The sequence below is a fragment of the Alosa pseudoharengus genome, unplaced genomic scaffold, assembly GCF_046254945.1.
Source record: "Alosa pseudoharengus isolate Yale_2024_CS ecotype anadromous, Long Island Sound unplaced genomic scaffold, YU_APseudo_1.1 YU_APseudo_1.1_scf_2, whole genome shotgun sequence".
Classification (NCBI taxonomy): Eukaryota; Metazoa; Chordata; class Actinopteri; order Clupeiformes; family Clupeidae; genus Alosa; species Alosa pseudoharengus.
In genome coordinates, this window is record NW_027468663.1 from 34,532,872 (window position 1) to 34,556,129 (window position 23,258).

Genomic DNA, 23,258 nt, shown 5'->3' on the forward strand with positions numbered 1-23,258 from the left:
ATCAACAGTAGCCAATTCACTAACTCAAGACTTCAAGGCCATCATACGTTAAAGGATGGAGGCAGCAAATGTATAGGAGTCATTTCAGATGGGCAAGAAGAATGGCATTGGTGGAGCTGATTATCATATTGAATGAAGCAATACTGATATGCTTTTGTCCGCGACATGCAAATAACAACAATAGTTCAATTTAACAGTAGTGAATCTCTGGACAAAACCTCTTTTTTACCCCTCACCCCCGGAAAAAAGTTTTGGTTTATTTGGGAATGACTAGCAACACCTGACTGCAATCAGAGAATGTCTAATAAGGGGAGAACCCATAGACAGTAAAAGAAAGAGAACCGCCACTCTTGGGAAACTTCCGGTTTCTGAACTGGTTGCAGTTCCCATTCTGGTTCCACGTGAGGGCGCTCACGAATAAGTGCAGAATGAATGGAGGTCTATGGAGCTGTACCCTCAAAATCCACTTTTCTCACGTTATAATTTTTTGTGTAGAAATTTAAATGTTGCAGTCGAAAGAGGGGGCAGAGAAAATGCAAACAGCTGAGTGTTATATTTTTTGAGTCACTTATTTGTTCTAAAAAGCCTTTCAAATGTGTCAATGACGTCATTCATTAGCAGAAAGCTAGTGTGTTGTGGGCAACAATGACCCAACCTGTAAGAAATCAAAAGGACGTGACTACTCGTTCATTCAACTTTTGACCTATAATCCATATTGAGCTTGCAGAAACCACAATCAAATCTTCGATTTCTCAACGACAACTAAAGAGACAAATTCAGCCGTCTAGTTCCATAGACCCCCATTGATTTTGCTGATCGCCCCTAGCGGAACTGCAACAGATTGCAGGTACAATCGAGTTAATAGGGAGTGATCCGGCTCTCCGTAAACGGGCTCTGCTGCAATACAGCTAGCCAGCGCCGCCACCTACGGAAGCGTATTAGAGCCACATGAAGAGAAAATATTTTTGAAAATTCCGAGATAAAAGTCAAAATATTCAAGATAAAAGTCAAAATTTTTGAGAATAAAAGTAAACATTTTCGAGAAATAAAGTCAGAAATAATTTCTGAGATTAAAGTCATTTTCAAAAAGTCATTTTCACCAGAACAGGTAATTTAACCATCCAGATTTCTAAACGGGTTTATTAGTAAAGTATTAGTAAAGTTCACCTTTACAATATGAGCTATGACAGAAGTTGGGTGTGAATGTTCAGTGATTCCCAGAGAATTGGATTCAATTTGTGGTGGTGGCTGACTTGGGGGTGGGGGGTGGGGCTAATTGAGTGCCTGTCACTTTAAGGCGTTTGTTAGGGAACCCTTGCAATTGTAACAGTTAAAAGGCTGCTGATATATGTGTGGATCATGCAGTTCATAATGTTTTCTGCGTAGTTAGTTAAATTAAAGGTTTATACTTCTCCTTGAGACAAACCGTTCTGAGTCTTGGAAAAAATTTTCATTTACATCGGGATTTTGCAAACATTTAGTGTCAGAGTCAGTAAAATTAATAGAGCATGCACGAGTAACCTAGTTGAATGAAATGAAAGTGATTGAATTATTTTTAAATTATTTACATAGTACAACATAGAACATTATTGTGTGGCGACTGGTTTTGATTTACCATAAAGTACAGGGGCCTTCAACTTTTTTCAGCTCAAGGGACCCTTGGCTGAGGCCATAAGGCCAAGGCCAAAATGTTCAGCTTTTGTGAACATGAAACTGAATTCACAAATCCATTCAATGGTTTGGATTAGCAGTTTAGCACGCCGCCTTCTATGCAACAGGGTTGTGCACAATTCGAATTGCAATTCTGCTTCCTGTTTGCTACCTCAATTGAAATGCAAGAGAAATTCAATAATTCAATTGGAATTGAAGAGCCAGTTTCAATTCAATTCTGGAATTTTGCACAAGCCTGCTATGCAATGCTTCTATGTGGCAACAACAATCCTTCAACAATCATTTATGTTTTGTTAAATGTACATGCAGAGGAGAGGCAGCAGGCTCTTTACGAGAGAAAGCGGGGAGGGGCAAGGAAAGGCTGCGTGTGTAAAAAGTTTAGCTCAATAAAAATGATTGAATTATTTTTAAATTATTTAAATAGTACAACATAGAACATTATTGTGTGGCGGCCTGTTTTGATTTTGTGGCGGCCTGCCACAGATTAGTCAATGTATGGGAAACACTGATGTTATATATTCCATCCACTAATACTGTTTTACTGGTTTATTTGACAAATAATCTATATGGGCCTGCTCTGTAGGCACCTTGTGTCTGTTTGGAATTGTTTTGAGAGCCTATTGACGCATTGAGCATCACGTTTAAAAATGACTAAGATTTCCGGTAATTTTCCTATTTAAAACTTGTCTCCTCTCGAGTTAGAAAGTGTAATAAGACCAACGGAAAATGAAACGTGGCGATTTTCTAGGCTGATTTGACATGGAACTATACTCTAATTCCAGCGTAATAATAAGGAACACCATCTTGTGCATCCTCACATTGGAGTCCCGAGTTCATGTACAAAGTTTGGTTTCGATACGTGACAGTGTTCCTGAGATAATACCTAACTTCCTTACAAAAATGCTTATAGTAACTTTTGTGAGGCTTGGTCCAAGATCATGTACGTCAAGTTTCGTGAAGTTCGGACCAAATTTGTGACCTGTGAAAATTTAGTTTCGCTTTCTGTTTAATCCAATATGGCGGAAGAATGACATGCTCCCGTGACGTCATGTCCACGAGCAACTTATACCGGTACTGACCGGACGTTTTAAAGTTGGAACGGTGTCTCTGTCTCAAAGGGCCTAGGTGCAAGAGCTGGCCAAAAATTGGGGAGACGGGAAAAATAAGAAAACTTAAGAACAAGTGCTGCTTAACTACTAGCTACTACAAACTACTATTCACTTATGTGATCATTCAATAATCAAACAATCACCAAGCAATATTCAAACCAAAACAATTGCACACTAAACTGAGTGAAAAATGGCATGGTGTCCCTAATTAATAATCAATTCATTGAAGCCCTTTTAAGGTGTGATGAAAATTTTCCGACGCGCTCTATGCACGCACATTACGTACAACTCTAGGGGCTAAGCCTCCCTGTCTTTCAATCATAGTGACGTCCCTGACAAAAAAAAACTTTTAATCGTTCGTTCGTTGTTGTTTTTGTTCTTCATGTTGATACACCCAAATGTCAAGCATGATATTGATACATGCAAAGGCCAATCATTCTGCTACATATAGGCTACGGGTTGATTCTTGTAATACATTTTGAAGCTTTTGAGAACATTGTTGTTGTTGTGCATTTGTTGGTCTAATTGGTTCCCAGGCCTGCCTTTGAATCTTTTTCTAGTAGAGCTCGTCGTTTAAGCACCCAGGAATACAAGAGGATATTCAGATTGTTTTTGCATACTGAGTACAAGAGCGTACTCATTCCCAAAGTGTGCAAGGAATGGAGAGCTGTATTCGCTGTATGAATACAAGAGCATATTCATTTTCACAAACACTACAATATAAAATAAGTGATGATCCACTGGCTTTATGCAAAAAGCACATAGTGCACTAATATTTTATTTCACAAATTCATTAGCACAGGCATGGTTGTAACATCCAGAAACCTGTTCATTCCAAATAATATTCAAGTTCAGAGGCATGTTATTAAACATTCATGAATGCAACTTAAAAAATGTGTTGCATACACACACCACATGAAACCTTAATAATGTTACAAACTGCAAATAGCTATACTGCATCAGGTAACTGATATTAACCTAGATGTTTTCACCATTATAACACACAGGGCCCTAATTCTAATGATGGGCAAAGAGTGTCTAAAGTCTAAATGTCTAAAGTCTAACTGGAGCTTATTTAACAACTGAACAAAATGGATTTGCTAATTTAATACCATTAAGAGGACCATACACACAATGGCTTTAGTTCATGCACCTGAACTTAACCTGTTACCTGACTTTGCACTTTACCCATCATTTCAATCAGGGCCTATAATATTTCTTCACAATGTCATTTATGACTCAATTTCATCCCTGAGATCCTTCCTATCACTTTAGTGATATCATTAACTAGTCACGGCCAGAGCAGCCACACTGATGCAGACTTAATCATGGTGTTAAGCTCATAATGAAGCAGGTCCGATCAATAATATGAGATGAGATCCTCGGCTGTTTAAATCCTGAATGGCAGGCCTGGTGGCCTCTGTGTATTCTCAGAGTTGTTCAAAGTAGAACTTCACAGATCCATTTTCTCCTCAAAGTGACATATGCATGATGCCCTCTGGCTGTCCATATAGGGTTTGCAGCCCATATGCATGACAGCATCAAACAGGAGAGTCACCGCAGACTCACATGCTGTAGAAATATTACAAACAAACATTTAGTCACACAGTCATTTAGCTGGTGCTTTTATCCAAAGTGACTTACAACAATCAAGGTACAATAAAGGTACAGTGCCACTAGGATATATAAATATATAGGTTAGTGCAGCAATACGTACTACTCACATAAAATAGAATAAGAGTTCAAGCAAAGCCAAGGGAGGGAAATGAGGGATAGTCAGGATAGGAAAGAGGGTAGTGGTAAGTGCTAGAGTAAGCATGTCCAGCTGTTAGCAGTGCTAAGACAGGAGGTGCTCTCGGAAGAGTTGGGTCTTCAGGAGGTTTTTGAAGATAGAGGTATGCCCTTGCTATGGTAGGAACTTGTAGCGCGTTCCACCAACAGGGAACTACAGATAAAAAAGTTTGGATTGCCGTGAGCGTACAGGTGGCAGAACCAAGTGGCGTTAACTAGAGGATGGCTTTATACCCCTGATGTCATGTGACACTCAATCTCAAAACATCAGAAGTGTTTCTCTAACTACATGTGACACTATAGGGAATATTGCAAAAGGAAACAAAACAATGCACACACACAGTACACACACGTACAGTATGTGAAGAGTGCCACACATTGTCATTCATGACAGTAGGATGCCAATCATCATCATCATCGGTTGGTTAGTATGAGTTATTCAGATGTCGGCCATTTGTAGCTGAAAGAGTTCAGCACATAGCAAGAAGAGATCCTGAACAGCATCAAGTAAGGTGCTAGTTTTCCATTTCTCTGTGCATACTGGTTCTTTATTGGCACTGGGAGGCCTCACCTTGAACACTTTGGGCCAGTCCTAGGGTCTTTTGCACATTATTGCAAATGGTCTCGAGACACTGCTGGAACTGGTCGTCACAGACATGCTTCTCTTTTCCACAAGTGTCATAGCATCGGTCATGCCGATTACAGCACCTCGTCATGGATGGGATCCCAATATCAAACTTTGAGAGACATTAGAGATGTAAAGTAAATGCTTTTTTTTTTTTTTTAATCATATTTAGTGTTTAGTTGGAAGATAGCAAATGTATATTTTTAGTAGGCTAGTAGCCCGACTGTAAATTTCTTTCAGACCTGAAATCCAAACAGAGGTGAACCGCACCCATTAGGTGGAGGAGGTTTGTAATCTGGACGGGGTTTTGGTACATAACCTGTAAAGAACAAAAACAAGATTATTGCTCCCACCACATATCATACCCTGGCTGGCTAGCTGATATATAATTGCTCTGAGATTGGAGCACCTATGTTTTTTTCAGGTTAATTATTATAGGGTAGGCTTATGACATCCTTTAAACAGGTGAACAGTCTCCGTTTAAAAGTATTGTGAAAGTTAAAATTAGCTGCCCTTACCATCACTGCATTTGTAATGACAGAGTCCGTCATCCCCACCAAAAAGATCCAAAGCTGCATTTAAATAGGTGTCTATCTTGTGAATGCCATTTCGTATGGTTTTCAGAGTCATTCGCCAGTCTGGAGTTTTAGGCTCGCGGTCATGTTGGGATGAAAACACACCAGTCAATAGCATGGCTAACGCGAAGGCGGCAACAGAGTGCATAGTTAAGCCTAATCCCACAAAAAAATAGGACAACAAATTATGAAGACATTCCGTTTAGACTAACTGAAGGGGGACACGGGCATCATTTCCTAAGGTTACTTTGTTTCTTTATCGCCTGTGATCCAGTAATTAGCAAGCGCCTTTCTTTGGAACTGACAGCTCTGCACTTGCCCAGAGATGGCTCTGACTTGGCCAAAAGGTTTACTTCCGGTATTGCGTCACGTCAAAATATTAACCAATGAAATCCCCCAAGGAGTCACATAGGTCTGCGTGGCACCGGTACAATGTTCAAGAAAGTAGTGTCCCCATATCTTCGAGGACCGGTTGTTAAAGTAGTTTGTACATCAATTTAAATATTTGCTTTATGAAGTAAACAAATTAAATAAAAAAAAACATGACATTGTGCCGCAGAAACTCCGCAACGTTACCGTCTCTTCAAACTGTTTTTTGATGCCATTTTGCAGTCTTTTTACTTTATTTAGTAATCACTAGCAATGCTTAATGCCCTCTGTTTTAATCTGGAGTGTTCCATACATATGGGTGTAAAATATGGAGGGGGGGGGGGGGGGGGGGTATAATGCAAATATGCATCCTCCCCAATACTCATGATGAATGAAACCCCAGTGTTTCACCCCAGCATCAGAATAGTACATGGTTAGTAATCCAAACCGTGTTGGTAATAATTTACATTTTATTAAAATGATTAGTCAAGCAATGAAGAAATACTATGTTTTCTAGAAACTTAAATTATTCCATAAGTTCAGACATTCAGAAAAAAAGGTACAATAAACTTCATGAATCAGATAGTCCAGTAGTCCATTCAGCAGGATTCTGACAGGGCCTGGGAACAAATCCCCTTCCAAAACATTGGCAACTTTTTTACCATTTGTATCAAAGTTCACAATGTTTCATTGAATAATGTATCGAACAGCAAGGAAGCATACCACTATGATGGATTCTTCAGGGTACTAGTAATCTTCTATGGGAGTCAAATGGAGGAAAGCATCTTCTGATCATCTTAAAGTCCATCATGATTGAGAATTAAGTGAACTTGAGTGCGTGTGTGTGTGAGTGTGTGTGCGCGCCTCTTTCAGATTTGCACCAAGAGTCTTGCAATATACTTAAGTCTGTCCATTAATAAACAAAAAAAAAATCCTCAGACTAGTATCTTATCCCTGGAGCTAAAACAGGACACAGGTTTGTAAGGTTCTGTACTGGAAGATAGACTAAATCTCTGTTGGTTTCCCTGTGATGCATCGAGGCAGTTTGTTGGAGTGAGTTGGAGTGTTGAAGGGAACGACTTAAAAGACCTCACAGTATGATTAGCATTGGTCTGGTTTTAGTAGATTTTGTCCTATTTTCATGGTTTCTTAAAAACACATTTACATTTACATACATAGATTCTCTCATATATATACTCTAAAATGTCCAGAGGCTTGGGTCTCATCCCCCACGGAATAAGCTGTTTAATCTGTCAAGTTCTTGACAGTTATCCATGGTCATCTGTTCCGCTTTCCGTCGAAGACGTTCATCTCTATAAACCTTGGCAGCATACAGCAAGTCTGTTTCTGAAAAAGAAAGAAAACAACAAGATAAGATTGTCAGTTGATAAGTGTTAGCTCTTGGAGGATCCTGGCTTTCTCTTCTTAGTTGTGATATCAGAGCGCCCTCTCATGGTGAAAGGTGAATTCTACAAAGCTTGATGTCATTTCAACTTAATTTCAGACTTGTGCATTTCACAATTGATACAAAGTTAGCTATTCACTTAATATAATATTCAGAACAGCCATAAAGACACAGTTAATCGCCATACTGATACTAGAGAAAAAAGCAAGAGAAGATTCTAGGTGTAGATTTTGTGCCCCCTGACCACTCCTGCTTAATTATATGAAGTGCATCCAGTTCAACTACACTAGAATTTTTGTAGTGGGTCAAAGGCTGTTGTGGATAAAAGACACATAGCTTAATAGCTTAAGCTTATAAAAACACATAGCATATAACTTAATTTACACATTTCTGTAATGCATATTACCACCAACATATAATAATATAACAAATGACAAATATTAAACCACAGCAGAAAATAAAACTTCTGGAGCACATGGTCAATTCAGCAATTTTTATATGGTGCTAACAGAAAGCGCTTTCAGATATAACCTCCGGAGTATATGAGGAGGTTTGTCAAACGGAGGTCCTACCCTTCGGATGATTCAGATATGATGCTAAACTGCGGACCTAATACTGACCTTACACGGACGTATGTGTGAACGACATACACGCACATTACAGAATCTCCGTGTGGTTGTCGAGTGAGGGGTGGGGGCTTGTAGAGTTCACAAGATGCTGAGACATGACGCAGATTATATGCGGCCGCTGCCTGTCACAGCTGCTTCTTGTTTACAAAATATAGCCTATCATTATGTAGGCTAAAGAAGAAGAAATCTATTGTGCAAAGGCTAATACTTGAAGTAGGCTAGTCACGTAAGTGGGCACTTGAAATTGACCTAGCCTACAGTATTTGTATGTGTGCTTCAAATAAACACATTTATCTGTTTTCAACGTTATGTACCAGAATTAGCTAGGCTATAGAACCCCAAATCTGGTTTGCGTTGGAGAGAGAGAGCATGCACAAACTTTATGGTAGGCTACCAGCCAATTCAGTAGGCTAACTCAAGACTTCAACATCATACAACGTTTTTAAGCAACAAACAAAATACTAACATTAATAACAGTGAAGTTGTTCGTTTTTTCATGGTTTATTTTTTCCAAAAGCATCCTCTCCCCATGTGTAGCATTTACGTAAGGAGCTTGGAACAAAGTTGGGTTTTCTTCGTTTTCATTTTCTCTAGGCATATATGCTCAGCAAATATCAGGGAGCTCAGCAGGTCATGAAGGCTATCAATGAACAGAAAACCATGTTGGCTAACAATTTATTAAATACTCCTGTTATTGTCGTCAACGACGTCGCTATAGGCTACTGCCTTTTCAGCGCCTTCTGCTTATGATGATTCAGTCTTCTGAATTCGTTTCTCCTTGCCATGCAGTTGTAGCCTAACGTGTCTCTAACGTTCCCTTCAGGTGTTCTATCAAAATGTTGTATGCCCTCATCGACAGTAGCTCCGTGATGTCTGCATCTTTCCAGGTTGGAGATTTTCTGGACAGCACTATGCCACTCCATCATAACACTGGCATTTAAGTCAGATCTAACCACATGGACGCATGAAAGAAACGTCACCAACACGCCCTCTCACTAGGTGTGATTTTAACCGAATGTTCTACTCCTCGTTCAGACACAGCACATTTACATAATGTCCGGAGGAAATACTAGGTCGGGGGTAGTATAAACACCGGGTGAATTCGGACTTCCATATGACCGGTTATGTCGTTCAGATATACGGCCCCACCGTTTAACATCGGCAGAACCTCCGGTCTTACACGATGTCTGAAAGCGCTTAGACTGATGTTTTGACGCAGCAGGTCTGGGAAACGTCAATGTATCACTGACGAAATGTTTGCACCATATTAAAAAAATTGCTGAATTGACCCATGAGCTCCAGATGTTTTCCTGTCTGCTGTGATTACCTGTGCCTACTCTTCTTTGTTTGAAATATTAAACCTTTTTGAAACACAACATAACACATGAGACCTGCATAAACAAGAGCTGTGTGAGTAGAAGATAGGTAGAGTAGTAACTTACTTGTTTGTCTCTCCTTCCAACAATTGTTTCGTACGTTTGACACATAGTCATCCTCTACGCTCTTCTCAATTTTCTGTAATGCTGCTCCCTTATATTCTGATTTGAAGTCTCTGTTAACAAAGTAATCTACTTGCAGGTTCTCAGTCTGCCTCCTAATCGTTTGACCTGTTGACCTGCAATGAAACAAACACACAGACACACACTGAGCCTCAGAAAGCATGTCAGCAATACACTTTATACCAGGACCCTGACCCTTAGGCATGGTTCTTGTACCTGCATTTACTTGCGTTTAGCCTCCACTACAGCCCTGGTGTTAATGATCTAACGGTTATCCTCTTGCACTAGTAGAAGCTAATAGACAAGCTGTAACGTGCTAATAAAATAAAAAAACAGGCGTGTTCTAACGTTAGATTAGCCATCTTGCCATAAGTTCTCTGAGTAGTGGAGGCAGCCATGGCCTACTGGTTAGGGCAGGGGTCTCAAACTCCCGGCCTGCGGGCCAAATCTGGCCTGCGTCCGGCCCAATTCCGGCCCGCGGCGTATGTCAAAATAATAATGTAATCCGGCCCTTGAGGGTATTTTTAATTGCGACAAACAACGATACTGATTAATAGACGGTAGATCCAAGTACGATGACAAATCTCATTTGTACTCTCCTCCACTATTTGCTAGACATAAAGAGCTTGATTCAAACCCAAAATCGCTGCAAGTTTTCAGGAAATACTTGTATGACACGCGAGAAACACAGAGACGTGCATTTGTAATGACGCAAAGGCATGCAGGCCATAGTTTTGCACAAATTGAAGCAGAAATAGGCCTACACTAAATGTTGAAAAACGTCTTAGGTAGGCTGTTATTCACCTATTCTGATTCTGAAGGAGAATATCCTTTTGGAGATTATGATCGATCGTCTATTGACAGTGATAGTCACGGTGAGTCTGTGAATGGAGGTGCGTCTTTGCGTGTACGACAGTGTCCACTAAGCATACCATGCTTATTTCGACCCTCTGCCCAACATAGTTTGGAGGTTGCAGTGGTAATCGTGATAAGTGTCTGTAATGGACGTGGTACAGACAGCAGGGCTAGTCGAAATAGGGCTCTGAAGAACTACAAAGTCACCCGCGATAGGAACTGATTTGACCAGGATACTTTATTGTAGGTCTTGTGGTTATAGGCTAGTAATAGTTTACTATTGTTGGTATACATTTTAGGTGTTTTCCTGTTATGTGGGTAATATGACAAAAAAGAAAGTAAACTTGCTCAAATATGTTCATCCAGTATTTACTGAAAGGTGCATAATTTGAGGTGCTTGCCATCCAGTGGCAAATTAGATGGGTAAATGTACCCCCTTCAAAAACTTTTGTTTATACTCAAAGATGTTTACATTTACAGTAGGACTTTATCTCTGACCACTTTCAAGCCATGGCCTTTTGAAATTTTAATATAAAAATGCAATGGTGTTGCTTTCTTAACCCTGACGCCTAGTTTGCCAGGTTTAAAAAAGTTATGAGGAAAATATTTTTATTTGGTGTGAAACACACACATAGGCCTACCTGTTTCTATGCTTTTTTGTTTGTTTTTATAATTTGTATTAATATTTATTTTATCATTATTTTATTTATAAGCTAAGGTTGCTAGCACAGGTGTCTAAAAATAGATTTAAAAAAATTGCACTTTCTGTTTGTAGTTTTGTTTCTTTTTTGTATTATTCTTTAACACTGACATGGCCCTCCAATCAGATGACATTGGCAGAAGTGGCCCTCAGCTCATTTGAGTTTGAGACCCCTGGGTTACGGCTTCGGGCTTGTAACCGAAGGGTTGCCGGTTCGATCCCCGACCACGGTTGAAGTGCCCTTGAACAAGGCACCTAATCCCTCACTGCTCCCCGAGTGCAGCTGTAGCAGGCAGCTCACTGCGCCGGGATTTTCCTCACGGGATCAAAAGAGTATACATACTTATTAGGGGTTTGCACGGCGTGTCATCAGATTTGGACGTTGCCATATTGGAGATACTCGCCTCATTAGAAAGCATTAGGCACTGAAGTAAATCCCTAACATCGTCGAGGAAAATGGTTAATTATTGCCGTGTTTTAGGTTGTACCAATAGGTCAGACTGAGAAAAACATCTGGTGTAGGTATCAACTTCCAAAAGTTATTAGAAAACCAGGGAGAAAGGAGAATAATGCCAGAAGTTATCAGAGGAAGGGGGGCGCTTGTGGTTGAACTTGGTACTTCGTCTCCCTCACCCAACTCATATGGATCTGCGCTGCCCATAAACTGTAATTTCTCGAAACATCGCACATTTTCTTGTGGTCCAAATCGCGCATTTTCTTGTGGTCCAAGTCCTGCCCTATATGCCTTTGCATCTTAGACGCATTTTGATGAGCTTTTCTGTTGTTTAGACATGGCTACAATCACGTAAGATATCCAAAGTGCATAATACCCCATAGTGCTTCATTCACTGAGTACCGCCAATATGGCCGCGCGTGCTGGGTTACCATGGTTACCGGCCAGAACGTGACGTCCGTGCAAACCCCTAATAGTTTGACCTCCTCGATTGACAGTGATAATAACAAACTCAGCAGAGAATGCTCTAGTTACAATTGACCGTTCGCAAAACCCCGCCCATCGAACGCAGATGAGCCAATGGCAGTCCAGTAGCTCCGTGCAGGCAGACATGGCCAGTCAACTTCACCTTACGGCTCCATAGAAATGTATTGGGAGCCTTGATATTTGTCCGGTTTTATGTGATTTTATAGTGATGTTGAGTGAGTTGAAAAGGACAGTCAAATGACATATGTGACAAGACCGATACACAGAATAATGCCTTTCAATCTTGATTACGTTTTCTGTAATTATGTTAAATTAGATTAAATTCTCTGGTCCCAGATCTCCACTATTTTAAAGCAAAGGGTTACTCCTTAGCAAACCATAACGAAACAGTGCTCCACCACATCTGTGGATTAAGCCACACAGTCAATTCAATGTAAGTCAGATAAATAAGGATGTTAATTGTTTTCAGCATTGCCAGGCAGCATTGTATATGATTTGTCACTTGGAGGACTAGATAACTAACGTTAGCATAGTTAGCTAGTGCTAACCGCTGCTAATAACGTGCTAGCTTCGTCACGTCAGAGAAGCATGGGGCTGTGCCACTGATCTTTATAGATCTGTGGGCTGTGCACCGTAGTGTAACATTTATTCACCACATAAAAATAAAGTTGAAGTGGCTCTGCAATGTAGGCTATGTTTCCGTTTTTTGGCAGCAACATGTTCTTTACATGACATGGCCCAGTGTCCTTGTAACATGCATGCAAGTCTATCTAGCACAGCTAATATTAATATTAGTGAATCACACTCGCCTCCTGTTTAAGTTTGTCACCCAACAAAGCTAGATATGAGTTTTTATACATGTGTCTCCATGTCATACTGCAGTCTTTCAACGGATTGTAAATGATTGTAAATGAATTTAGGTCTGTGGCTCTCTAAAAGAGCCTCTTGTGCTGTAACTTTTACAGTCTTAACAGCTACTGTACCAGAGAGGGTTAAAGCTAGTAATCAAGGATCTTTGACTGTACCATTGAATTTCTAGACAACTCTGTTCTGAGTTTGACGGGCGTAGTAACAATAACTAGGGGGCGTGGCTTTTGCGAACGGTCAATTGCAGCATGCCACACACACACACACACAACACAACCCAAAACTGCTTGACTGAGTGGCCTGTGCACAGAGGGGAGGGGCGTGTCGAGTGCAGCGTGAATAGGTGCGCTGTATGAGTTGAAATTGTATTGATTTCCAAAAACCCTATTTCTTAACAGAATGTGGCAAAATAATTGTTTTTTCTTGATTATACTGTTTTTTCAATCGTTTGGAACCAAAATCACGATCAAAATTTAAATTCAATTAATTGCACAGCCGTAGTTACAGCCTTTTAAATGCCTTAATTTAATGAAATATTTTAAGTACTGGAGTATCTAGGTATAGACCACTATACAGAGCACAACAGAGTTTCAATCAGGAACAACAGGAAATCAGCCAGTATGTTTGTAAGTGTATCTGCACATCTGGTGTGTTTAGGGCTACATACGGTTTGGAATAGAGGCTGTATGGGGGAGTGGACACCATCATCTGGCTCAGGATGGACACCAGGAGGAGCACAATGATGGGCATCAGTTGGATGAACATGGAGAATCCGCCCTGGAGACAGGACAGGACACAGGCTTCAGACAGGACAGGACACAGGCTCACCAAAATGAATGTCTCAAGGTTAGAGTTGCACATAGAGTATGTTACAATGTGAAGAAAATCTTAAGAACATATCCTTTCATTGATTTCAAATATTGTATGACCATGTCCTCCTTATTGTAGAGAATAATTGGGAGAAAGCTGTATTGCCACCAGCACAGTTGCACCTAAAGCACTAAAATGAAAAGTCATATGAGAGAAGAGGAGTGCATGTGGGGCAGTGTGGCAGCCCGTGGGAGTCCACTCACATCTCCCCTCTCCTCTGGTCGCTCTCGCTGGGTGTGCTCCTGGTGGCTGTAGCGCGCCCTGCCGTTGGTGAACGTGTGTGGGCTTGCTATAGAGAGAACAAAACACAGAAGCCATCTCAACATCAACTGTACAAAAACTCCATTACCATAGATTAACAGAAACACATCTATGCAAGAAATTGCAGGACCTATTAAGCCATACACTACGCTGCAAAGAACAGACACGGCACAGTAGGTCTTTACACATTCAAATGTATGTGTTCACATCAGTATAAAGATGATGATCATATTTGTCATTAAAGGATGTTTGGTGTTTGGATGATGAGGCAATAATATAGAACAGAAGCATGACCCATATTAATTGGGACACTTGTATTCTTAGACTGCAGGTGAAGAGCGGAGGCCTAAATTCCTCAAATAACCACCGTCACACAATTCTGTACATGAGGCAATGACAGCGATAGAAAAAAGCCCCTGAGACCAAGTTACATAACCCTGCTAAAAATGAAAATAGCCCATTAACTTTCATGGCAACCCAAAGTCTTTTTTCTGAATGACTTACACCTACCACGTTTTCATTCAAACGGCAAAATGTCCCGAATACTTTAAATGTCCCAAACAATGAAATCAGGTATGGTATGTCAGAAACAAACATGAGGTTAGGAAAATCCTTAGAGCACTTAAAGGTTATAGGTCTTCAGTAAAGTCAGGTTAATGACAGTCACTCACAGGTGAAACCTCCACCAAAGAACATGTTGAAGAGGTCTTCTGGAGTGATGTCTGCTTCGAAGCCGCCATGCTGGAAGTTGAAGTTGCCGTGTCCGTGCCCTGGGCTGCTGGGCTCTTCTCCTCCTGTGGCATCGTACTGCTTCCTCTTGTCTGGGTTGCTCAGGACAGCATAGGCATTGCCAATCTCTGGTTGAAATAACACAGGAAGCGCCATGTGTCAGAAACACAACTCAGAGTGGAGCGGAACACTGCCACAGTATAGTTTTAAATGGGGCTGCTCTGACAGGAAGAGGCATTATTACTTTTGAAGGCTTCCGTGGCACCAGGAGCATGGTTTTTGTCCGGGTGAAACTTCAGCGCAAGTTTTCTGTACGATTTTTTCAGGTCCTCATCACCAGCCTCCTTAGTAACTCCCAGGACTTCATAGTAATCCTTGCAGGTTTTTATCCTAAAGAGAACAGAGACATTAAACACCTACTTCCTTGAATCTCGCACTGTAATAGGCAAGTGGCACAGAACATGACATTTATATTATAATGCCATGGAGTAACGGCAATCATAAAATGCACAGTGGTAGTGAACTAGTGAAAGTGTTCAAAGTGTTAGTGACCAAGGGAAAGAATAAAATCTGGCATGGGCAAACGAATACTAGCATTAAGGGTGCTAAGGGTTATGTGATAAGAAAAAACAAGCCAGGCATTTAGGTTAAAACAGTGTAGTTTCTCAGACTGTTTTTAAAGACAAATACATTGTGTCAACACAATCCTGGAATCCTCCCTATGCTCTTCATCATCCTCTAAGTATAGAAAACTCACCAGAGAGCAAATTAGAGCTCACTCAGGGAGATGTGCAGTTCAGATGCAATCATCTCAGTTTGTTGCACAACATGACATGCAGTCCCAAAGGATCACGGGCCAAGTCCTCAAGGATTGTCTCAAATAGCTGCCCGACTCAGTCAGTGTAGACTAGCCAGAAGAGGGTACAAAAACCAATGTAAACGGGTTATCCTATCACACCTCAGGGATTTTCAGGAGTTTGTATCTCTTTATTTCCCCTCTGCCTTATTCCATCCTTCTGTGTTACCCCCACCCCAACATACAAACGCACGCACGCACGCACGCACGCACGCACGCACGCACGCACGCGCGCACGCGCGCCCCTTCCCCCAATGGCCTCATGGGCACTTAGCCAAGTATTAGGGGTTTCCATGGCAATGGCAGGGTGAGTCGAGCATTGCGGAGACCGCAATGTCCTCTTTGAAGGGCTGATTAAAAGGCAGCACATCCCTGCAAAACCGGTCACATCAGCCAACACAACACACAAGCCGGACCAGAGCAGGTTGCGACAAAGCCACAGTGCCAGTTCAGCTCCGAGCTGATGCAAAACTAATGCAAAAGAGGGCAAACTTCATTGACTACTCAGTGGCAATCTTGAGAAGCAGAAAAACAAAAAGTAAAATGCATTAAAAAGAATTACTCTATTCATCAATCCTATTGAGCGCCAATCTTTTACAAAGAAGTCTGTGGTGGAATAACATTTTTACTCATAGGTTTTTACACAGATGGTGTTACACAGAAGGACATTCACAGAATAAGTCTTTAAAAAGTGGTTAGGCCTGTAAATGTGTAAATGTACTCTGGGATGCTCTCTGTAGTCATGTTCCAGAAAAGGAGAGTTAATATTTACAATATAGATGCTGCAAACCGTGGCCATAAATGTGTTTAAGTAGTGTTAATTTTGTCACCTATTTTTAATTTAGTCTTAGTCTTAAGTCTTGTGACGAAATGTCCTTTTTAGTCTGTCATATTTAGTCATTCAAATATCATTTTTGTTAGTCAAGTTTTAGTCAACTAAAAGTCCCGTCATTTTAGTCTAGTTTTAGTCAAAAGAAAACTAAAGCTATTTTAGTCTTAGTCAGTTTTAGTCAAAACATTTTAGTCTTTTTTTATAACAAATTATTTGATTACCATTTCAGTCAAATAGTGTTTCACACATCTCAATTTTCTAACAATATTGTGTGTCCACAGGGCTACTCGACTGTTATAATTACTCATTCTGATTTTTTTGTCGACTTACCTGTGCATGTTTTTCAGTACATGCACAGGTAAGTCGAGCTACAGTTATAGCTCGGCTGGGATTTGGCCATAGACAGTAAAAGATTTGACTGGACCACTGTCATGATCTTCATAGACCAGTGTTTCACAAAGTGTGGTCCGGGGACCACTGGTGGTCCGCAAGCTATCCCAAGTGGTCCACGAGCAGACGTGGTAAAATATAATATAGATGAGTTGTTTGCAATATTGAACCAACTTGTATGTAAATTCAAACTGTTCTACAACACTGTCTATGTCAGATATGCCAGTTTAAATCATATGAATCCTCTGACACAATTAAACAAAGTGCAAAGACAATAAGCAAGGTGGTTCAGTGAGTATTGTGTAGGCTAATATACTGCTAGGTCTATTTTTTTTTTTTAGCTAGGTGGTCCGTGCGTTTCTTTTTTATTGATTAGTTAAGTGGTCTTTCATCTAAAAAAGTTTGAGAAACACTGTCTTGGACCCAAGTATGAATGTTTTACTCCGCCACGCTAGATGGCGATATGCGCCCAAACGCAACTCAAACTCTCAATCTTAGCTAACTTGCTAGCGAACTTTCCATATTAGCTTACTTGCTAGCAAACTTTGCATCATCAGTGTAACTAGTTAAATAGTTGACATTACTTGCTGAAAATTTTCGTATTGACATTCTGGGGGATGTTAATTTGTATATGTATGAGAGAAGCTTCAACTTCTGGGTATGTAGCATTGTGGCATAAAGCCTAACTCTGGCAGAAATTTCCAGTGTTTTTGTTCCATGTAGTTTCCTGCTGCAGCCACAGGGTTGCAGCAACAGCACGTAGACTAGCCTACAGGAAAGCTGCTGCGCATAAACCATGAACTCATTCGGAATATTTTGAAAAGGTAACAGCTATTCTGTCTTCTCATTTTGTAAACGAAAAATGGAAGAGAAATTTTATCTTAGTTTTTATTTCATGCAAAACATTTTAGTCTCGTCTTCTTTCGTCAACAATAATGCATCTTAAGATAGTCTTAGTCAGTGTTTCAGGACATTAGCGCAGTCTCGTCATCATCTCGTCTTAGTCATGGAAAAAAAGGTTGTTGACGAACATTTTTCCTCTCGTCTCGTCTGACGAAATTAACACTATAACTGTGGGTGTGTTTCTTTGCCTTCTTCTTTGCCATCTTGTCTGAGTATTTATTTGTTCTGTTTCTAATGTTGGACTGTGATGCCCCACTGTGGAGCTGCTGGGCGGTTCCCTCCCCTCCTCAGGGTCCCATTCACTGTTTGGACACCTGGCTTTCATCTTACATTATACAAAAAAATCAAGGTTGTTATTTTCTATATCAAAAGATCTGTGACAGTGGCCAATAGACTGCTGGGCACCATCTTAGCTATCCTATCCATCTGTGTATACAACTCAGGCCTGTTCAAATCTTCCTTTTTCTACATCTGAGGCAAACCATGTTTAATAATGCCAGGAGTAGTCAATAGAAATGCTGTGATTGAATGACTCTGTGATGGTGAGACATGATCAGATCCAAAATGTCCTTTTGGATTAATAAAGTCTTATTATTATATTAATATCATTATGTTTGGTCTCCACGCGCCTTGGTGTTGTAGGAGCAGCGGCGCTCTTGGCTTCACCTGCATTGGCAGGGGACCCTGAGCACTGTGGGCACTGCTCCGTAACTATTCCCACATGGGAATACTGATGCAATGCTACGACATGATAGGCACTGGACTCCCAGAGTACTCACAATGTCCTTCCAGAGCCTTTACCATCTGCAAGAGATGGCTAACTTGGTGTCGCCTTCTGTCTGCTTCCCTAAGGCAAACATGGTAGCTTTGTTTCTTTTTCTCTTCAGTGTGAATGATATGAATGTGGAATTTCTTAGCTTCGGGTACTTACCACAACTGCATTGTAGTAAGTCATGTGTCTCACATGATAAAAAACATTTATAGGAGGGCATACAGCCCAACCAGAATTTCAGGTCTACCCTAGAGGCATGAATCATGCAACTAAAATCCAGAGATGTCTCAAAGATACTTAACATGAATTATGTAGGTGTCTGCCTGCAGGGTAAACTTCTTATACTAGAACAAATGTGAAACATGCTTTGGTGTAACAGCTTGGCCTGACAATAGAGAAGAGAATCCAAAACACAGTACAAAAACATTGTTGAGCTGAAGCATCCAATTCACAGACCATGACAAAGTTAGCTGAACTACGCTAGAACCCACAAACTAGGCCATGCCAAAACTCAAATGATCTCACTAGCAAAAAGGGTGCTACCCACTGCTGCGGTTTCTCACCATCAACGGCAGAGAACTGGGACACAGCCCACACCAAACAGAGAACGCATTAAGAGGTCTTCAAAGGGTGAGTGAACATGTGGAACCTGCCATGACCATGGAGGTACAAATTGAAGAAATACACAGAGCTGTGCACGGTGAGGCAGAGCCAGGACAGTGCAAAGGGACAACAGAAGAAATGATGGGTGGAAAAATGAAGAGAGTGTCTGAAGAAAACATTTGGTGGTCCCTCACCTTCGCACCCCCTCCAGCTGATCCTTGGTGTATGGCTTGGCAGGCTCCCCGCCTGCTGCATCCTGGCCAGCTCTGTCTGACCGCTGGTTAGTGTCGTTAGTCTCAGAGGGCTTCCTGTGGTAAGCATTGCCATTCCCTGCAGAGCTGCCATTCCTTGACAGAGCGTCTAGTAACACTGCCATACAGATTGCACACAGACACACAGAATGTAAAACACTCACCTCTTTCAAACTACATGCTTAATCAGGGGGCTAAGGTTAAGGTGGTACCAAACCTGTGCTTTTAATGAAAACTATCCTATATCTAGCCTTATAAAAACGTGTAAGTTTCCTAGAGTGAAGTATATAGATGCGGTCAAAAGTTTAGGCTAGTTTGAGGCACAGCTCCAGCAAGGCAAGGAGTATAAAAAGGCAGCCATCAAGTCAGATAGTTATACTTCTTGTAGCGTCTGAAAACAATGGCTGATCAGCAACATTTGCCTTCTTTTTTGCTGACTGAATGAAAGCAATGGAAATTCCAATGTTTTACTTTATTTTTCAGGGGTGCTGAAAACCCAAAGAAAATCAGACAACATTTCTAACCAGTAAAAGAATCTTTTACTCTTTAGAGCGATAAATTAATAAATGGACATTGAATAAAAAAACAGTTGGGCTAACTTCAACTACTCAAGCAAGCAGTAAAGCTAATAACCAGATATAGAACAAATCTGAGTGGAAATATTTTTTGCATTAATGCATTTTGGCAAGTACATTTTGAGCTGCTACAACAAAATTCCCTGATATTCCATGACTTTACCCCCAAAATGATAAAATCCCCTGACTTTCCATGTCTGGAATAGACTTTCCAAAATCCCATGATATTCCAGAAATTCCATGACCTGTGGGAACCCTGGGGATAAGCCTAATAACTGGGATACTGAAGTGTAGTCAGTGGTGAATTTGTGGTAACCACAGTGGTAAGTACAACTCAGATATGAAGGTACTATAATACTCAAGTTAACTTATTGTAGGCTAGGCAACAAGCAATAAGACTGCCTTTCCCATCTGCAGGGTGATTGGCTAATCAACCAAACCTATGTTTGATAATGACCGCCAGAGAGGCACAGGTAGAGGCTCCGGAGAATTATGAATCAATTTTTCCTAACATGATCTGAGACCCGTTTAAAAAGGGAAAAGATCATAAAATCATTGGAGGTGTGGATGTGCATATAGCAGCATTAACAGGGCAGCCTACATGAAGCCTACACATTGGGGCAGCCGTGGCCTACTGATTAGGGCTTCGGGCTTGTAACCAAAAGGTTGCCGGTTCGATCCCCGACCAGTAGGAAAAATGTGGGCGGGGAAGTGGTTGAGCACTGCTCTCCCATCTACGGCTTGAGCAAGGCACCTAACCCCTAACCCCAAGGCACCTAAGCCCTCACTGCTTCCCGAACGCCGCTGTAGCAGGCAGCTCACTACTCCAGGTTAGTGTGCTTCACCTCACTGTGTGTTCATTATGTGCTGTGTTTGTTTCACTAATTCACGGATTGGGATAAATGTAGAGACCAAATTTCCCTCACAGGATCAAAACAGTATATATACTAATACTTATATATTCTTTTCCCTCAAGTTGTTTAATCGGATTTTCTTGTTTGGACCAATTCTCCATTACTTTACACTTTCTACAAGAACAGATAACACAGACATACATGTTGGAAGGCAGTGCTCTGCCTCTTTTAGGGTCAATCACTTCATTGGAGAATTGCCACCAATCCTATTTGTCTCCTACTGCTTCCTTTGCACAGTCCATTACCACCACCTGTGATCCATGCTCAGTGCTTACCTACTGCCCCATTTCCCTTCAAATCCCCTGCAGATTAGCCAGACACAAAAGCATGGTGGATCTGCACATTATTATATGAGGGAGCTTCATGAGGCCACCATAAAAGGGACACAAATTCAAAAGAAAGAATCCAACCATTCAGACCACACATGTAACAATTTTAGTCTTCTTTGCTAGAGTATTGTTACAGTCATCATCGGAGTATGAATCGACCGCACAAACTGACAACACATCGGAATGCTGGTTCGCATTCGCACCAGCAAGATGTCAACATTATGAACTACTGTGTTAGAAGTGCAATGAGATGGTTGAAAATCAGTATGTGACGGGACAGAATTTTCTCCAAGCTTGGGTGGCTATATTTCACGCATTACCCGACATTAATGGTATTGACACCTAGCTCGCATGGGAGACATTAAGTCTGGTACAAGGGGTTGCATTTATTTACCAGCCTACAAACTTCCGTAGGTTAGCTAGTTAACGTTACATTTTTCATAGGCTGTCAACTACGACGAATACAACGTCAACCAGTGTTAATGTTGCTTACAAACCTCACATGTGTAGTGAGTAACATTTCAACATAAGATTTATCTTTCTATTATGATTTTTCTACATGCAGACAATCTTCCGTTTAAGGCAATTTGTTCTTCCGTTTCGAGGTTAGCATTAATGCCAGGCACTCGTAAAATGACTGCATACACCTCTGTTGATCATTACCATCCAACTAGCAATGTTTTCTTATAGCTAACAGTTAACGTTATTAACGTTAGCAGCTACTTCCCGACAACCTCGATCTATGGATAAAACCCGATAATGTTATCTGTTAGTGCCAGGAGGGGATGGTGGAAGTAGTTAATGATCGACCCTACAAATGAAGGGAATTAAATGCCACAGAACACTCTGATGATGATTGGACCTGATCAGTGGTCATCTTCTTGCTACGTAATATTACCCAAGACCTAGCAAAAAAGCTAACGCCAAGAGTTAGCCAGCTAGGTGACGTTGATCATTATAACCGCTGTCAATTTAACACAACTACAACATTGACACGTTGTCATAAATCACAAACTGTTAGGTCATTGGGCCATATTAAATTAAGATTAGGTCAAGAAGTTAACCGTGGGATTATTCTATAAAGATATCATAATCACTGTCGTTAGCTAATGTTACCAATGGTTAGGTATTGCTAACCACTGCTGGTGTAAGCCTGGGAGGGGTTGTAGCTAACGCCAAGTTGCTTGCAAATAGCCTAGCAATGCTACCATAACATTTCATTACAGGTTAGCTTAGCATATTTCCAGTTAGCTGATGTTTCGAGTAACTCGTTAGCTATGCTAGAGAGTGAAAGCCCAAATGAATGTAAGAGGTTAGCTAACGTTACCGTTACCATAAAATGACTTTTAAATCTTACCTTTCGCCTTGTCGGTTGGATAGAGCTTTTCAGCCTTATGCAAAAATTTTACCGCCTTATCTTTATCTCCTGCTGCTAGGGCTTTCGTAGCAATATTTATACATTTTTCAGCTTCGTCTCGGTTGCTTTCCATCTTCCTTCCTCTTACACCCCCCACTCAGCTGATACCTTGAGAGAGGCTGACAACCGCAAAACGATAAATTCCATGCGTTCAATGCAGCACATTCGACACCAGTTTCTGGATAAATGTCTTATTGAAATGAAGAAGAGAATAGCATTTTAATTAAACTTATATCCTTTATAACATAATAAAACTTACCGGAGCATTACCTATTTTTTTGTATCAACAATTGAATTCTTATATTAACGAAACGGTTGGGCTTAATGTTTAAATGGATGTACCCACAACATTTCTAGTTCAGCCCATAGACTGTATGTACTGTATACTGTACAGCTAATTTTTGGTGTAGTGAGAATAGATAATCGAAAAGTTTTTTTCCCTTTGGCAGGACCTCGCCTAAAGGCTCAGACTTAAAGATGCATCTAGACTGATATCTCATCAATCATACATGCATGTATGT

At 40.8% G+C, this 23,258-nt stretch overlaps 2 protein-coding genes across 2 annotated transcripts; both read right to left on the reverse strand.

Annotated features, from left to right (window-relative positions):
- Positions 1-3,525: 3,525 nt before the first annotated feature.
- On the reverse strand, positions 3,526-6,101 carry pla2g12a (phospholipase A2, group XIIA). Its single transcript, XM_076295971.1, has 4 exons — positions 5,715-6,101; positions 5,439-5,515; positions 5,143-5,308; positions 3,526-4,352 (listed from the first exon to the last, which is right to left on the reverse strand). Exons 1-4 carry the CDS (start codon positions 5,917-5,919, stop codon positions 4,234-4,236), a joined length of 567 nt encoding a protein of 188 aa, XP_076152086.1. The 5' UTR covers positions 5,920-6,101; the 3' UTR covers positions 3,526-4,233.
- Positions 6,102-6,598: 497 nt separating this feature from the next.
- dnajb14 (DnaJ heat shock protein family (Hsp40) member B14) lies at positions 6,599-22,855 on the reverse strand. Its single transcript, XM_076294760.1, has 8 exons — positions 22,678-22,855; positions 19,446-19,620; positions 15,140-15,285; positions 14,838-15,023; positions 14,109-14,194; positions 13,703-13,812; positions 9,617-9,789; positions 6,599-7,487 (listed from the first exon to the last, which is right to left on the reverse strand). Exons 1-8 carry the CDS (start codon positions 22,808-22,810, stop codon positions 7,363-7,365), a joined length of 1,134 nt encoding a protein of 377 aa, XP_076150875.1. The 5' UTR covers positions 22,811-22,855; the 3' UTR covers positions 6,599-7,362.
- Between the last annotated feature and the right edge of the window lie 403 nt (positions 22,856-23,258).

What these genes read in the sequence shown, in the direction of transcription:
- pla2g12a (XM_076295971.1), bottom strand. Translation starts at nt 5,919, where the DNA reads ATGCACTCTGTTGCCGCCTTCGCGTTAGCCATGCTATTGACTGGTGTG. An exon ending in TCATTACAAATGCAGTGATG is followed by an intron (nt 5,516 to 5,714) that starts GTAAGGGCAGCT and finishes TGTTCTTTACAG; the next exon opens with GTTATGTACCAAAACCCCGT. An exon ending in CACCTCTGTTTGGATTTCAG is followed by an intron (nt 5,309 to 5,438) that starts GTCTGAAAGAAA and finishes TGTCTCTCAAAG; the next exon opens with TTTGATATTGGGATCCCATC.
- dnajb14 (XM_076294760.1), bottom strand. Translation starts at nt 22,810, where the DNA reads ATGGAAAGCAACCGAGACGAAGCTGAAAAATGTATAAATATTGCTACG. An exon ending in TCCAACCGACAAGGCGAAAG is followed by an intron (nt 19,621 to 22,677) that starts GTAAGATTTAAA and finishes TCTGTATGGCAG; the next exon opens with TGTTACTAGACGCTCTGTCA. An exon ending in TACAGCCTCTATTCCAAACC is followed by an intron (nt 9,790 to 13,702) that starts GTATGTAGCCCT and finishes GTTTCATTGCAG; the next exon opens with GTCAACAGGTCAAACGATTA.